We start from the raw sequence: 16,891 nt of genomic DNA, 5'->3' as shown, positions 1-16,891 counted from the left end.
GGAACATAAGTATCAGAACACGGGATGCTAGTAAAGAATCCTGCGAATGCATCCTCTAAGCTGCATCAATCATTGCCTCCCTCGGCTCCAACTTGGTCAGGAACTCGACTCATTGTTGCCAAGGCTCGCCGGCAGAATTCTGAGAAGTTCTGGTTGGATAGGGTTGGGCGTATGTTACTGTCGGTGGGAGGACCATAGCGACCAAGGTCCAAGATGTAATTTGCCACGAGACTCCGTCTGATACCTCACTGTTGGAGTGACTGAGCCAGCCTGGCAGCGTCCACTTGTACGAAGTGGTCAGATAGCATGTCTGTCTTGTAAGCGAGCACCTGGCACCACGATCATAATGCAAAATCTAGAATACTCGCGCATGCCTACCAAGGGCTGCATGTTATGTCTTTCCTGCGAGTCGTGGGCCGAAGGTCCTCTGCACCAGTATCGACGGGCGTGGCAGAGATTGCTGATGCTAAAGCCACAGCAACGACGGCGAGGACAGTTGCAGAGAAGAAACACATTGTTTGTGACTCGTGTGATAAGATCAGATAGTTCTGAAGGAGATAGTAGGAAGACGGCTGGCTTTTAGCCTGTGCTGAATCAAGAGGTACCCGCTCGGGAAAAATGTACAGGAGGCAACTACTGCAAAACCAATCTGCCTCGGGAGCTTCAACCAAATAAACACATTCGAATGAAGCTGTTGGAAATGGAAGCAGCCACGGTGATAGAAGAACGTTGAAACAACTTGAAGACAAAGTACACGCGGGTTGCAACAGCCTGCAACGCTCAATTGTGTGACTGCCTTATTTGGAGCATGTCACACCAAGTAATACATGTTGGCATGATTTTTTATTAACGTGGTGCTAGAATCATAGTACCATGTAAAAGCCATAACATTTCGATGCGCCCCAATCGCGCGCATGATGGGCTCTGTTTTTTTGACGCTCCTTGCGTCAACCCTGGCTGTTGCACATGTCTTTGACCTCTCTGAGCTACAGTGGACGCTCAAGAACCAGAATGGCTCTATTGTCGTGCCCGGCTCCTTACCCTCACAGACTCACCTTGATCTTTTCGAGGCTGGTATCATTGATGACCCATTGTTTGGTATCAACGGTGTGTTGTGCAACGTGTCAATCAATTATTCGATCGTTCATTCGTCGCAGAGTTCACAGAAAGATGGGTCATCAACGATAACTGGACTTACACCGCGGACTTGACTCCATTCACTCAAACTTACCAGAGTAACACGTCCGGAAAGACACTCCTTATTTTCTATGGAATCGACACCATTGCTAACATTGTCTGTGGTGATGTTCACATATAAATTTATTTGTGCATTAACACCGATGACCTAGACGTTTGCCGGCCACCCCGTGGCTTGGGTCAACAACCAGTTCCGGCGTTATACCTATGACATCTCAGACTACTTGAGTTCTTCTCCTGGAGAGAACAATCTGACGATCGCGCTCGAGAGCGCGTGGTATTACGGGCTGAATGTAACAATGCGGCCAGATGCTGAATACTTTCCCAATACTCCGGTGTCCACTTCGGATAATGTATGCGCGCAGTTTGTCTCTCAGACACATCTGATGTTTGATTGATTCAGTATGAGTATCCTAATGTTCGTGCGTGGATCCGCAAGATCAACGACGACTTCGGCTGGGATTGGGTGTGCCTCATTACTTTTTTCAATGTATGCGACTTTCTAAATATCAATAGGGTCCAGCTTTTGTTCCCAGTGGCATCTATAAACCGGCCTACCTTGTGACGCTCTCTGGGTCTGAACTTCGAGATCCAGCTTCGAATGCTACGTCATGCCCTGTGACGAGCAGTTCTATCCTTTTGGATGAAACTTCTCTCGATATTTACAAGTACGGCCAAAATACATCTGTTGCCCCTGATCAATCCGCAGACTGGATTATCAACGTTACGTTTGCCATTCGCTCGATCAAATCGTTTGAGAAGCCGACTATCACTCTGTCCATCCCAGAACTCAAGCTCACATCGGAGCCGTTGAATCCTGGACCTATTCCTGCCAACGCCGGTGAGGATATATACCTGTGTGTCAACTGGTCTATTCCGGACAATGCTCCTGAAAGATGGTATCCAATTGATCTTGGTGACCCCAAGCTCTACAACCTAACTGTCACTTTGGACCCATCTCCGGGTCAAGGCGATTGGCCAAGCGCTGAACCGATCACTCAGACCATCATTACTGGCTTTCGCACCATTCAACTATTGCAAACTCCTTACTCCGAAAAGGAGATTACATTGCGAGGTATTACCCCTGGTGACCAATGGCATTTCGCTATCAACGGAAAGGCATTCTACACCAAAGGCACGAACATAATCCCTTTCGATCCCTTCTACTCCCGCATCAAACCCGAGGCAGTTCGTTGGGTCCTGGAGAGTGCTGTTAAGAGTGGCCAAAACATGGTATTACAAATTTTATAGTCATGGAAAGACCAGTTGAAGATGATTTACTCCCTAGCTTCGTGTTTGGGGTGGCGGCATTTATCAGCCATCCGATGCTGCAATTGATGGAGGGTTGTATAGCTTCTACAGTCTTTGCGACGAGCTCGGTATACTTGTGTGGTCGGAGCTCATTTTCTCAGATTCACTATTCCCCATTAACAACTTCTTGCTGGAGTCCATCGAGCCTGAAGTGCGTCAGAATGTCCGAAGGGTTAACAGGCACCCAAGTAATGTACAATGGGCCGGTGGCAACGAAATTGAGGGTATCGTGATGGCAGCCAACGCCTCCCTTGCTAATGGCACGCATTACCTGGATGAGGTCTGCAATCTATTGTCGAAAGAAAACTGGCTGACTAATTTTCGCCCCACAGTTCGTTTACATGTTCCAAGACTACCTGCATGATATTGTGCTTTCCGAGACGAACTCTGTTCCGTACACCGACTGTTCGACAACTCGCGGTGTTCTAAGTCTCGATCCATATGTCCTTCGTTTTGCAAATGGTACCCCAGGATATATCTATGGGAATACCGGTGTGTTCTTAGTTAGTCTTGATCCGGTAGCTTTCTAATACCTTCATCACAGAACGATATAACTACAATGCCTCGGAAGCCTTTGATCTGACGACGTACCCTGTTGGTCGGTAAGTCCGAGCACCAAACCTTCTACACCGTCGGACTGAAGAGAGGGCTGTAGGTTTGTTAGTGAATTTGGGTGGGCACCTGTCATTGATGAAAGGAGCCACACTAATGCTGTTACAGTTTCCACTCCATGCCCTCGTTCTACAGCTGGAAGGAGGTCCTCGAGAATCCCGAAGACTACGCATTCAATTCCTCTGTCGTGATGTCCCGTGACCACCATCCTCCTGCTGGCAATCTCTCGTGGCCGAACCCCAATGCGCCTCAAGGCCAGTACCAAATGACCGCTGCTGTCGAACTCTGGTTTCCCACTCCTGGAACTTCGGACTCGAACCAGACCTTTGCTCAATGGTGTTGGAGCACCCAGCTTTTCCAGTCCATGAATATGGTTGCCGAGATCGCATGGTACAGACGTGGTGCGGGTTTGGGCGAGAACAACCTCGGAAGCTTGGTTTGGCAACTCAACGACATCTGGCAGGGTGTCAGCTGGTCAGCTATTGAATACTCTGGAAGATGGAAAGTTCTTCAGTACAGCTTGGCGACTGTCTACTCCCCTGTCATCATCAATCCCTTCTGGTTCCCAGGAAATGAGTCGCTTACCATATTAGCTACGTCTGACCGCTGGGAGACGGTCAACGGTACCGCGCAATTGATATGGTATGACTGGAGTGGAAATGCGATCAGCTCTACGGCCATGCCATTCTCCATCCCGACTCTGAACAACTCGCTTATTTACGAGGGAACCGGCCTCGACGCTATCCTGCCCCATGGTTACAATGCCAAGGACGTCTGGCTCCTGATGAACGTAACCGCTACTGTGGATAACAAACTTGTGACCAGCGAGTCCTACGTATGTCCTTTCTTTTTCCGGTATGAACAAGTGTTGATCAGTACTTTGTCCATTAGTTCACTCCGGTGTCGCTCGCCTACTCTAACCTCGTCGACCCACAAATCACTGTAATCGCAGGCGAAAACTATACTTTCACATTATCTGCCAAGGGTGGCGTAGGTGCTTGGACGTGGCTTGATCACCCTTCAGGGACGGTTGGGTACTTCCTCGATCCTATGACTGGGCTTCCTTCAAATGGTTACTACCTCATTCCTGGTATCGATCGCACTGGTAAGCCTGATTGCCCGATATCGTCGCATAGCTCATTGCAATTCGTCAGTCCAATTTATATCCAGCGTGGAACTTGCGACTGTCCAAAGTCCTGATCCCGCCCACTTCGTAGTGAGGTCGTTGTGGAATAACACTCATATTTAAGGCGTAGTCCGGAAAATCATGGACTTTTGCAAAATACCAGCTTATTCACGATCAACCGTATGTCCGAATGAATGTTATTTACCCTCGGTAGTGCAGAGATGAACTGGTATAAAAATTGTACAGACCATTAATACCAAATTAATACTCATAACAAGGGCGTGCAGGTAATATATACGTGGTTGAATGCAAGTGCAGTACAATGATGCAGCTGAGGAATGAAAAGGAGATAGAAATCACAGTAAAAGGTCAACATCGAGATAACAATGAAGTTATTAAATGAAGCGTCTGTTCGTCAATACCCTCGTGGCCTTCTAGAGCTGTCACGATGGCGGATGATTTGTCGGATAGTTTCTTGAGAGCTAAACATGCAACAGCGTTCTCGAGCCGTAATGAAAGCGAATCGAGGTGCATCATGATCTCAAGATCAGATGTTTTCTCGTTCATCGGGGGAAGAAGCAAGTTCGGATCACCATACATCACCGAAGGCTCCAAAACGTCTTCGTCGGAGAGAGGCTCCAATGGAAGGTCAGACACATACTCCTTCTGTTCGAGGCGAGGACGAAAGATACGGCCCGAAGTCAGGGCTTCGATACGCAGACATAGCATAGCTAAGTCTCTAACTTGAGCAATGCTCAGCTGGACTCGGGCTGTGGATGTGGATGTGCTCAAATGCGACCCAGATGCATCTAAATCCTGACGGCCTAAGAGGGCTTCTGGGTAGACGAGGGAAACCATCTCCGGAATCTCCAGTCCCTTCAATTTCACTTCCCCAGCAGGGACGAGAGCTATCTGCATTTGGCGGATCGCCTCGATAGCTTGTGTTGGCTGAAACTCTGAATACTCTGTGTCCTGACCATTCTCGAAGATCTTGGCATTCATCTCACGAACGACGTCGGCGCTGCACATAATTTGCCCGCCCAGTGCGATCCCGCTGATGCGAGCGGCCCGAATGACCATGGGCCCAAAGTAGTCCATCCGACCAGTGATAGGATCTGGTTCGCACACCGGAGTACCGCAGTGAACCCCCATGCGGACTGAGAGTCCACGTGCAAGAAGCTGTCCATGCTCATCATACACCTCTTTACCTTCGGGGCACTCTAATATCTCCAGCGGCCAGGGTTCGTGGAGAAGTTTCAGTTGAACGATGAGGCACCACCACATCGCGGCAAGGGTAGTCGGAAAGGAGCACATGAATGCATCGCCTTCCGTCTTGACAACGTAACCACCACAAGTTCGAAGATGTCGTCGCAAAAGGTTATTGTGGATACGCATTGCTGTGGGCATGCCTGCATTTGCTTCCCATAATTGTGTTGAATTTCGAATGTCGGTGAATACCAAGCAGAGATGCCCAGTGGGCGGTGAAACCTCTCCTTCTAAGCGAGCAATGGTGCGATCAACGATGTCTGCTTTCTTCCCTGCCCTCTTTTTGTTGATAGAACTGTAAATATCTGGATCTACAAGCGAGTCTGTTATGGGCTGTCGAGAGCGGAAGAGGTCAGAGACGCATATCACCATGATCATGGTGTTTCCGTCCGCGCCATAGCTTATGGCGAAGTCGCGTAGCTTCTGTGCCGCAATCATTGGGTCAGCTTCCGATCGAGCAATGTCGACTGCGGTCTGGTAGGATATATACTGCCACAATCCACGGTTGCCGATGATCACGAACTCATCGAGCTCGGTTAGATGGCGAACGTGGATGTCGGGTCGCGCATTGACAACTGGAAAGTCGTGGTAATATCCAAAAGCTCGAGACGTATTGACCTCGTTATGGATGAGTCCCGTCGGCGATATCCAACCCTCTGCAAGCCGGATACGCCTTGCCTCATCCCGGTCATAAGGGTCGTGGTTCTTGGAAATGAGATGTGCATTCCCTTGGCTCGAGATGACAGCAAGGGAATGTCCGACGTTAGCAACATACAACGTTCGGCCGACCACGTAAACAACAATCCCAGAGGCCCCTTGTCGGAGGTAAGAAGAATCTGGTCCAGAAGGACCGGTGGTAGATGCGCTGACTTGGGACATCTTACGAGATGGCTGCGAGTAGAGCTTGTCGTGGAGCTGTCTGTTTAGCTTCAGGAACGTGCGCCTCAATGCGTCTGATACGCCATCCCTTCGCTCCCCCTTCTGGTCTTTTTTCAACTGGAGAAGCTGTTCGGTGAACATAGAAGCGAAATTGTCGTGCAGGTACTTCGAAAGAGTATTGTTTCCGGGAAGCGCTTTAGTACGCCCAAACATTGCGAACAGTGCCTCATCCTTCTTCCCTCCGAACTCGGGCAGGACGAGATCGAGCGTGGTTAGGTACCCATCCCTCCCAATGGTGTCGGCAATGCCATATGACATTCCGTTGACTTCCGTCTGAGAAGTACGAACACGTCGTTCATCAGAGTCTTCAGGAATATTGGGAAGAAAAGTGGTCATGACATCCATCAACCCGAGAACACGAAGTTGAGATAGTCGAGAGAAGTCGGAAAGCACCCTTCCATGTTCATCCACCACGCGTTTTCCACCGTTGTTCTGCTTGAGATCCAATTTCTTATTCCCTGACAGGTTAAGGTACTTCAAGTTACAATTGAAATTCCTACCGGCGCCGTGAGCAAACCAGTCATCTACGTTCAAACGATCAAAACATACCAGTTCCAATCAAATTCCCAATTGTGAATGTTGTACCTCAACAGATTACTGCCGGCATCAATGATGGTCAGACTGGGAATTTTGCCCAGTTCAGCGGGGAGCGTCTGGAATTTGTTCCCATTCAAAAACAACACCGACAATCTGGTCATTTTCACGAGGTCTTCAGTGGGGATACTCGTTAACTGGTTGCCACTAAGGTACAGTTCCTCTAGCTGCTGAAGATTGCGGAGGAAGGCAGACGGTAGTTCTTGAATTTCGTTGAAGGATAAATTGAGGACACGGAGCTCCTTGAGGATGGTGAGCGGAGGGATCGCTTCCTCTGTCAGACGGTTCTCTCCGATTGAAAGTCGCTCGAGAGAGTAAGCGAGGGGGGGGAGTGCCCGACCAGGTGCGGAGTGTATTGACATGGTGTATGTAGCATTTGAGGGCTTTCTTGGAGTGTGACCGGCTGATGATGATGAGGGGATCTCGAGAGTTATTCCAGATGGCGCCGGTGCAACCAAGTTATCTCCAGGAGGATCATGCCAACTAGCAAGCAGATTGGAGGTAACGTTGATATGGATTAACGATGCGCAATTCCAGAGGGATACAGGTAGTTCCGTCAAGCTGTTGTTATGAGCATCGAGGGTTTCTAGGCGCTGAAGGAGGCCGATAGTAGAGGGTAAAGAGACGAGTTTATTGTCGCAACAGGAAAGGTGTATGAGATGGGAGAGATCGCCGAGGGTGTCTGGGAGCGTGCGGAGTTCATTGTGGTCAAGTTTCAGAGTTTGAAGGGCAGGGAGCTGAGAGAAATCGAATGTATCGAGAGAGGAAAGTTTAGCGTAGGAGACATCGAGTAGTGTGAGGGTGTGCGATATTTGTGGTGGAGAGCTAGTAGCGAATTTGAGGAATGTGATATCGTTGTGGGAGGCGTCCAGAACTGATAGACTGGGACCAATGGATAGATGAAGGGCGTGAACAGAATTATGATCAGCATAGAGAATTTGGAGTTTGGGTAGGGTGTAGGCGATGGAAATGTCGGATATGTTATTTCTTCGACAGTCAAGTAACTGTAGGTTGACAAGATTCCTGCATTCTTCGGGCAATTTGATCACCTGATTCCCAATCAAAATCAGGCGCTCGAGAGTAGTGAGGCGACCAATCTCCTCAGGAAGTTCAGTGATCATGTTGAAAGACATATCGAGCTCAACAAGACAGGGCAGCTGACAGATGACGCTAGGCACATTCACGAACTTGTTGTTTGAGATGTTTAGGAAGTTCAGAAACTTGAGGCGGGGAAAATACCAGGGCAGTTGCTCTATCCTGTTATTCTGAAGTCTCAAGCTTGAGAGCTCAGGTATGCGGTCGAGACCAGCATCGTCCAAGTCCACGATGCGATTACATGATAGGTCGAGTCGATGTAGGCTGGTGGAATGCCGAACACTCTGAGGCACTTTCTTCATCGCCATGCTGCACAATTTGAGATCGCGGAGGGTCGTACAGGACTGTATAAAATCCAGGGGTATCTCGACCATTGGATTACGTGAGAGATTGAGGTACACGATCGAGCTAGCGTTTTGATGGAGGACGATGGGTATGGTGGGTAGACTACAGCCTGTCAGGTCGACCAGGTCGAATGCATCGAATGTAAGCTCCTCAGCCTGAAAGTATGGGGTCAAGTCAGATCATAATATTTTCCCTGGACAACTTACTGCTGGGCCAAGGAGTTGACTTTTATAAACAAATTTCATGAGGAAAGTCATGTCTTCTGCACCGAGAAAAGTAAGACTGTCCGCTTGGTCGTATCCAGCCTGCTCCAATCGGCGAATGACGATGGCAGCTGGCCTCTCTGTAGGCGCCAATACACGCTCTGACAACAGTGAGAAACAGAAGCAAGCGTACAGTGATAAGACGTACCTCGTCCCCTCTCCTTGAGGTACAGTTTATGTGTCTCACGCTCCTTGTGCGCAAATAGCTTCTGGTTAAGTGACGGGGTGAGCTCCGCAACGGTGGAGTGTATCGAGATTGGGGCAACGTGATATGATCCGTCCGCGCGATATATTCTAACGCGGACGCGGTCGTTGCTGCGAGAGGGCAATTTACGTGGGTGGTTGCTTTTCCGACGGGATTTGCGTTTCGAACTAAGTCCGGAGCTATTGAAAGACGATGTGGCATCCCTCGTGCTCTCTTCAGAGCTTGAGTCGCCCCCTACATCTGCCTCCTCCTCACCGTCCTTCTCGACAGCCCAGCTTTCTGGAGCGGTCCACAAAGGTGTTTCATAGACAACTCCAAACACGTCCAGCTCCTCTGGTCCAACTAAAGGAGGCAAACTCTTCGGAGACAGCTTTCGAAAGTCGATGCAAGCTTTTCGTTTGCTGGCAGGAGAAGTGGAAGAAAACGGATGTGGATTGCTGAACACGAAGGAAGTAGAGAGTGTGGGTGATGGGGGTTGCTGGAAGCTACTTCCAGAAGTACTGGCAATGCTTGGATCAATTATACTTGATGGAGAAACATTGGGTGGTGCGATATTCTGCCCAGAAAGGGAAGTATTGACGATACCCTCCATGTGTGCAAGGGACTCAAGGTCAATCTTCATCAATTCATCACCCTTTGCGGGGGACAATGGAGGACTTGGTGCATTGGGAAGTGGTCGTGACTTTTGCTGTCGCCCTTTCTCTTTCTTGTCTTTCTTGAGTACTGGCAAGGGAGATGGAACGAAGGGGTTCATGAAAGTTTCTGTTGAAGCGGAGGCATAGGAAGAAATTAAGGCCATCTGGGATGACGAGCCTGTGTCTGAGGAGAGCCTTCCCCGGCTGCGCTTCTTGAGGATGTCGGTTAACTTCTTCATTTTTCCTCTAGAACTTCCCTGCTCACGTAAGGAGAAGTCGGAAAGCGGCTGACCACAGAAGTCTGAGAGAATTTGTGAATCGGCTCCTCCACGGTTTGTGTAAAGGATGTTACTGGAACTTCCTTGCCGAGAAGAGGTAAGGGACGAGAACGATGCTTTGCTCAAACCCAGAGAACGTTTGATAAGGCTGGGTGAAGTAAGCTAGAAAGAAAGGAATATTTAATTTTGTTTACCAAGACATCAAAGACAAGCCTTGGAAGATACGGTGCGCCTGACGCACGCGGTGGATCACGAGGGGGCAAAAAGACTCACAGGCTCTTCAGTAAGAAAGGGGGCGATCTCTGGATGGTCCCCAGATTCTGGTTTCAGAAAGTCTGGGGGTACAAAACGTTGATGCGAGAATTGAATTGTGGCATCCTGCTCCAGAGAAGATGATGGTTCGGAAAGAATCAACTCTGTGTCAGACCCATAGTCATTCGAAGGACGGTTAATGACATCCATGAGCGAATTGTTAGTGGCTTCTGGCCAGATAGTCTATTTGGTGATTCCCAGCTGGAGGATGTGTGCTGGTAAACCTAGCGTCGACCTGAGACTCAGAGTGCGTCACTAGAAAGATAAAAGAGAACAGAGATGAAGATCAGAAAGAAACTAGAAACGAATTTCTCACCGAAAAGCGTAACGAGACTAATTACAGGACTCCCAGCTCAGGACGGGCTGGATCCCAGGACTTTCAAACTACCCAACAGCCTTGCACAGGCGTCTGCCCGAGAACGATATTAATATTATTCCGTTCCCCATATTCCTTCCTTTTTGGGTTCTTTACAACACCCGTCGGAGTAACTGCCGGATTTCTCCGGTACGGAGGTTAATTATCCATAAATGGTATGTTACCCCGGTTTCGGTCCAGGCCGACGGGGCTTGGCTTTGAGAAGTGATGCAACTCAAGAATAACTACGACCTGTTGGCTCAACCACTGCTGCGGGTTTCATCACGACCATGTCCTCCACAATGATAGCTTCATCCTCGACGTCGTCTGCGACGTCCTCCACCACTGCTTCTGGCTCAAGCACTACCCTTCAATTACCCTCAAGCCTTAAAGTAGGTGGTTTATTCTAGATTTTACTGCTCAGCCTTAGTTCATTCACCCAGATCGTCGGAATAATACTCGCAGTAGCGAGTGGCTTGTTGATTGGCTCTAGTTTTGTCTTCAAGAAGAAGGGTCTATTGCGCTCGCAGGCCGGGCATGCAGCAGGTGAAGGTGTCGCGTACCTCAAATCTGTAAGAGTCATTCCCGCCACCCCTCAGCCTCATATTGATATTTGCTATCAAAGCCACTATGGTGGACAGGCATGACAAGTGAGTTTTCGTGTCCTTCTACTTGTGCTGTGCATAACAAGCGAATCCCCAAGTGATGATATGCGGAGAGTTGTGTAATTTTGTTGGTATGTAACTTGAACTCTAACTCTATTTTATGCTGATCCTGCAAAGCATATGCATTTGTTGAAGCACTTGTTGTGGTGCGTGTGAAACACCTCATTCTCTATCATATCTTCACCATGAATTGTTAGACTCCTATGGGCGCACTATCTGTTGTAATATGTGCCATCCTATCTTCAATCTTTCTCAACGAGAAACTCACCTTTTTCGGATGGCTGGGTTGTGCCCTCTGTATTGTAAGTGTCACCGATTCCTTGTCTTCTCGTGTACTAACGTCTGCCAGATTGGTTCCACTATCATTGCTCTCAACGGTGAGCATTACACCGAACGAGTACCATATATACCAAAGTTTATTTATTTCTGGTGCATCAAGGCCCACAAGAGCAAACACCTGGTGAAATATTGGCATTTCAGAAACTCTTCTTGGCACCAGGTTTCCTCGCTTACATATCTGCCCTGATTACCATTGCCCTCTCTATTATCTTTTACTTTGGACCCAAGTCAGTCATGTTTAACATGCTCTCTTTTCCCTTCATTTATCCTTTCCTTTTTAGATATGGCAAGAACAACATGCTTTGGTATATATCTGTGTGCAGCACTATCGGCGGCATCAGTGTGAGTGTCACGACCGGGCTCGGTGCAGCCATAGTCATGTCCGTTATGGGAGTCAATCAGGCAAGTTGTTGTAATTATCATAACGTCGCATTATTTCATGGTACCACAGTTCACGCACTGGTTTATATACTTTTTAATGGTTTTCGTGGTGATTACCCTATGTGTGTCATCAATATATCTTCATTTCGCTGTACTAACGCAAGGCAGTGACGGAAATTTATTACCTGAATATTGCACTTGCGCTATTCAATACTGGTGAGTGAAATAATTATTATATGTGTGCTTAGACTCAAGTGTTACACTTGGCAGCTATGGGTAAAGTTTGTTTTTCCGTTAACACCGACTGCTCGACTGATTTGATTTAAACTATCACAGTAACGCCCACGTACTACGTTTTATGTACGTGACCCGCGCCCAATCGCGTCACTGATTGACACTAACTACTTCAAACAGTTTCGTTTTGCTCAATGGTCACAACCATCGTGCGCGCAGCTACAATTATCAGTACCGCCTGATTACTCACCCATCGTTACAGGTCCTCTTCCAAGGGCTCAGTTCCTCTGTCTCGCAAATCCTCACCCTTGTCCTGGCCTTCCTCACAATATGCGTCGGCATCACGATCCTCCAAATGTCCAAGATTGACCCTGCGCAGTTGAAGCTTGATCGCCGGTCCACCATGCTCCTTCAAGCCTCTCGCGCATCCACGGAAGACGCCGAGGAGAAGGGTATTGCCGGTATGGAAAACGCCGGCATCGAAGCGTTGCGTGGCACGTTCGGCACCATGAGCAGCATCATCCGCGCCCGTTCAGCACGGACGATGAGCCAATCAAGCAGGCACACAAGCTCCCCTCTTCGAGCGCGTCCAGATGGTCTACCTTCCACACCTGCGAATAACGCATATGATGGATTGACACGTCATCAGCTATATGATGCCCCTGTGCCGCGGCTGTCCGAGACAGATCGTGCGTCGTCGCTTTCATCTGGATCAACACCATACAGCCCGCGGAGAACAGCCATCAAATTCGGATCGCAAGATCTCGTACATTCGTACCGCCCGCCAGGTAGTGGAGATGCAGATGCCACGCATGAGCACAGGAACGCCGTGCACACCGTACCGTCAAATTCATCATTCCGGTATCCTCCAATACCAAGCACCGACACTTCGTTAACGCTTGGTAGTTCGCAGTCACTAGTTGTACCACCGCGTGCAAATGATGAACCACCAGCACCCACCGTGTCGACAATGTACCACAATCCAATCAAAAGTGATCCATTCGAAAGCCCGACAACTCCCGCGATGACCGCATTCCCCCCGTCGTCTGATATGCTGTTAAATAACTCTCCGCAAAGCTACCGAAGCCAGGAGGATGCGCGCCCCACGGAACGCGCACGACATAGCTCTTCAACGGGACAGCTGCGGCGATATCCAAAAGGTGTAGATGACGAAGAAGAGAGCAGAAGCTTGTGGGAGCGGGACTCGCCTGTGCAGGATATGTCTGAGGAAGAGGAAGAGGGTTCATCACCTCCAGTCCAGGGAATCAGACTGGTGAGGTCTGGATCTAAGACATGGTTTTGATGTGTATGGTCAAAGATAGACTGCTTGCTATTAGGCAGCTTGGACTGATTGAGTTGTTGTATCTATTTGCATGTATAGTTTTCTGTGCGCCTCAAGCTTACGAATGCCAGGTAAAAGAATGAAATGAGATGAAATGGATTAGATTGTGACACATTAGCAAATCTTCAGAGTATCGCCGGGGCGGGGAACCATTTGAAGGACGAAAGCCGTATTATGCTATGGCCGTAACTTTCCTATATACCTTCCACCATACTGCAATAAGTAAGTATAGCTAAGTCGGTACACTAAATCTTTTGAACTGTATTGTGATGCTAGTTGATCAAAAATTTTGTTGGCCTGCTAGAGTTCGGGATTTTTGTAAACATACACCGACCACTAGCCATACTAGTCAGCTAGCCAAACTCAACTTTGTCCGAATCATGTAAGTACCCAAAATTATTTCTTTTTGAGGTTTAACCTACATAGTAGTTCGTTATGTTGGATAAACCACCAACCCTAGTGGCGGATTCTTTCCCGTCTCGGAACATCGCTCGGGGTATTTTGGAACTGACATCACAGGGTAACTATGACATGGCAGAAAAACAACAAGAAGGACGTGGGTATATGGGTATACTTGTGGAACAAGACGGATTAATCTACACAGCGCTATTGATAGCATTGACGAGGATATTGTTATAGTCTCCACCGGCCTGCCACATAGCATATCCGAGCAGCCCAGTGTTTTTGATGAACGTGCCTTTGGCCGTGAATGAATCCGCGTTGTCATAGGAAATCATGACCTCGGACGTTTCATTATAAACGTAGGGCTGACAACAAGTCCATCAGAAACAAAAGCAGTTCCTTTTTCAGGTGTGTACGCACCGTTTGGCTGCACGAGTCAACCCGAGAGTAGATACCAGGGGCAGTCGTACCTTCCGAGTTGAGGAAGCCACCGTCGACCAGTCCCCAGAAGTCAAAGGTACCTCCGGATCCTTCGTAATTGCCACAGGAATCCACGCTCCCGGTGTTATCCCATGCATCCCCTACGGGCTGATTAGCTGAATTAAAAGCGGGGTAAGCTGCTAGCGTCTTCGTGCCCGACACGAATGCATCAGAGGGGCTGACGCTATAAGAGTGTCCGTATGATGCAACACCCAGGACAATCTTGTCAACGGGCATGCCTGCATTTGACCAAGCCTTCACTGCGGAATCAGCTGAGCCTTGTTGCTCAGACGAGGTCGCACAGGAATCTTCGAGTGGGGCGTTAGGGCCAACAGCAGAGGACCACGAACCCCAGACATCATAGTCCATAATAGCAACGTAGTCAAGAACCTCTGCAAAGGCAGAGACATCAGTCGACGGATTGCCGCTGGAATCACGAAATGGCGTCAAAGATACTGCTGCCGAGATGGTGAGATTCGAGCAGCTTTCTTCGCGAAGTTCTTGGAGAAAGGAAAGAAAGTTTGCGCTGTCATCAGAATTGACGATATTACAGCCAATGCCTTGCTTATCTGGATACTCCCAGCTAAATTAGAAGGTGGGTCAGGGATATGATATCAATGTGATGCAGCTGACATACATACTCGAAGTTGACACCATCTAGATCGTATTTTTCGAGAAAATCTAGCACCGTGTCGACGAATGCAGTGCGATTTTCCGCTGTTGCGACGTTAGAAGAAAAGTAAATGCTGCCACCCCAACCTCCAATGGCAATATGGGCTTTAACACCCTGACAAGTCCCAATCATTGGCTCAGCGATCAAACATGCACACGAGTTGTCAATCTTACGTGTGCATGTGCTTCTGACACAAAGACAGGAAGCAACGCGCCATTCGACCCTTCTAGTGATATAGTATTCACATCTGGAGTGGTTGTTCTAGAGATTGTCGATCAACATCGTCATAGGTCTGACACGGAATGGGAGCTTCCACCTACGCAAAAGAATAGTACACCGTGTTGTACTTGTCCCAGCTGATATTGGACACCGGGTATCCGTTAGTAGCATGCCAGCCAGCATACCACGCGCCAGCTACCTTGGATGCACAAGCAGAAGATAGGAGGGCAAGGGGGGCCGCGAGCCTCAGCAACTTGAACATTATGGTGTACAACACTGAGAAGGCGGGGCTGCCGTATGCAGCGACGATGAAGCCATTACTTTATGTATACATGACTTAGCAATGGCTAGGATCCGAGTAAGTCACGGTGCAGAGTTGCACCCGAGAGAAGCCATCTTTTTTCTCCGATTGGAAAAAAAAAAATTGCTCGCGATGACATGCAGCGACGACAGGAAGTAACTTGTACAGGGTAGAATCAACACTCGAACAACTGTGAATGTGAACACCTCAGGTCGAAGTACTCACGAAACTCTAAACCACACTTCAAAGTTTTGGCAACGGGCCGGTTTGAACCTTAGTAGTCATGTAATTTCGCTTCAAGTAGTACGAGCTCTTGGCAAGCGATCTTCCACGACTCGTTGCAGCCTAGTCGCGGTCGAGATATTCGGTACAGTCGCCATCGTTAGAGTACCATTTCGACAAATCGACGTTAGTCTCCGAGTATCGGCGTTCGTATTACGAACTCGAGCACGTATTTTAGCACAGCCACGTTGTATTTTTGTGCAGTCCAAGTCACGCATATTAAATAGGGGAAGTGGGTTTTGTTCTGTACTGATGCGCCTTAGCAGTAGGCTCGGGCCAAAGCTGCTACATTCAGTTTATCATGATGTTGTAATTTTCTGGTGGAAGTACCACTCCTGTCGTGCATTTGGACAGCAATTCACGCGTACGTCGACTAGTGGGGCCCAGGCCCGTAGATCCGGGTGAATCATATGGTTGTCTTCAGAAAAATGGTGGTGCGACCTTCACTCGCAGAGTTTCTAAATGGACGTTCTGATGCTATGCATCGCCCATATGGTGGTACATAGTAACCAAAAAAATCATATTTGAGACTACCGGTGTCCGGTATAGTGAATATCCTGTGGGTTTCCGAGCCGGAGCTCGTGTGCGAGTTAACATACATACTTGCTCTTATTTTGATGTTTCGGGGATAGAGCGTTTCAGCCTAAATACTGCCTCATGCAGCTTGGGTTCCGCAGGGGCCAAGATTTTTGAATTCGTCACATCCCCAGATATGATCTTTCGTGAGCCCAGTTGTCGGCTACCTTGGTAGCTGAAATTTATGCGGAAAGAGTCTACGTGGTTCACACTGGATGTCAGGTCAATCGCTCATGTTCGAGTCAGCCGTCGACGACGTACCAGACGAATATCACACCACCACAAAGGAGCACAGGTCCTTCCATGTAGCTACATGATGGCTATGTGCGAGACAGTAAACCAAATAAGAGCCTTGACCGAATACATGAGGTATAATGGGATAAATCGGAACGAAAGCGATAAAAGCATAGCGACGACAATATGCGAATATGCAGATGCTGACGAGCATACAATAACGAATTCAC

General features: G+C 48.5%; 4 protein-coding genes across 4 annotated transcripts; 2 read left to right on the top strand and 2 right to left on the bottom strand.

Annotated features, from left to right (window-relative positions):
* The first annotated feature begins 873 nt into the window (after positions 1-873).
* Positions 874-4,426, top strand: F5891DRAFT_1026632 (glycoside hydrolase family 2 protein). Its single transcript, XM_041361419.1, has 12 exons — positions 874-1,107; positions 1,158-1,294; positions 1,350-1,550; positions 1,601-1,663; positions 1,714-2,430; positions 2,486-2,788; positions 2,841-3,000; positions 3,053-3,110; positions 3,164-3,181; positions 3,229-3,955; positions 4,012-4,225; positions 4,275-4,426. The coding sequence occupies exons 1-12, from the start codon at positions 915-917 to the stop codon at positions 4,367-4,369; spliced, it is 2,886 nt and encodes a 961-aa protein (XP_041227554.1). The 5' UTR covers positions 874-914; the 3' UTR covers positions 4,370-4,426.
* On the bottom strand, positions 4,298-10,470 carry F5891DRAFT_1218927 (uncharacterized protein). Its single transcript, XM_041369373.1, has 5 exons — positions 10,140-10,470; positions 8,897-10,028; positions 8,692-8,849; positions 7,001-8,640; positions 4,298-6,947 (listed from the first exon to the last, which is right to left on the bottom strand). Exons 1-5 carry the CDS (start codon positions 10,326-10,328, stop codon positions 4,616-4,618), a joined length of 5,451 nt encoding a protein of 1,816 aa, XP_041227553.1. The 5' UTR covers positions 10,329-10,470; the 3' UTR covers positions 4,298-4,615.
* A 293-nt stretch (positions 10,471-10,763) lies between these two features.
* Positions 10,764-13,593, top strand: F5891DRAFT_1026628 (magnesium transporter NIPA-domain-containing protein). The gene is made up of 15 exons (XM_041361418.1): positions 10,764-10,925; positions 10,977-11,105; positions 11,159-11,183; positions 11,237-11,269; positions 11,316-11,344; positions 11,396-11,500; positions 11,548-11,575; positions 11,638-11,764; positions 11,819-11,939; positions 11,989-12,040; positions 12,087-12,134; positions 12,189-12,194; positions 12,255-12,278; positions 12,333-12,361; positions 12,415-13,593. Exons 1-15 carry the CDS (start codon positions 10,824-10,826, stop codon positions 13,453-13,455), a joined length of 1,899 nt encoding a protein of 632 aa, XP_041227552.1. The 5' UTR covers positions 10,764-10,823; the 3' UTR covers positions 13,456-13,593.
* Positions 13,594-14,090: 497 nt separating this feature from the next.
* Positions 14,091-15,530, bottom strand: F5891DRAFT_1127915 (glycoside hydrolase family 18 protein; the record flags this gene model as incomplete). Its single annotated transcript, XM_041364230.1, has 5 exons — positions 14,091-14,261; positions 14,317-14,959; positions 15,018-15,163; positions 15,223-15,310; positions 15,370-15,530. 5 exons carry the CDS (start codon positions 15,528-15,530, stop codon positions 14,091-14,093), a joined length of 1,209 nt encoding a protein of 402 aa, XP_041227551.1.
* Positions 15,531-16,891: the final 1,361 nt, after the last annotated feature.

The sequence above is a fragment of the Suillus fuscotomentosus genome (genome assembly GCF_016647785.1).
Source record: "Suillus fuscotomentosus strain FC203 chromosome Unknown F5891scaffold_19, whole genome shotgun sequence".
Classification (NCBI taxonomy): domain Eukaryota; kingdom Fungi; phylum Basidiomycota; class Agaricomycetes; order Boletales; family Suillaceae; genus Suillus; species Suillus fuscotomentosus.
Note: the sequence above shows the minus strand (reverse complement) of the source record. Positions and strands in the feature narration are given on the sequence as shown.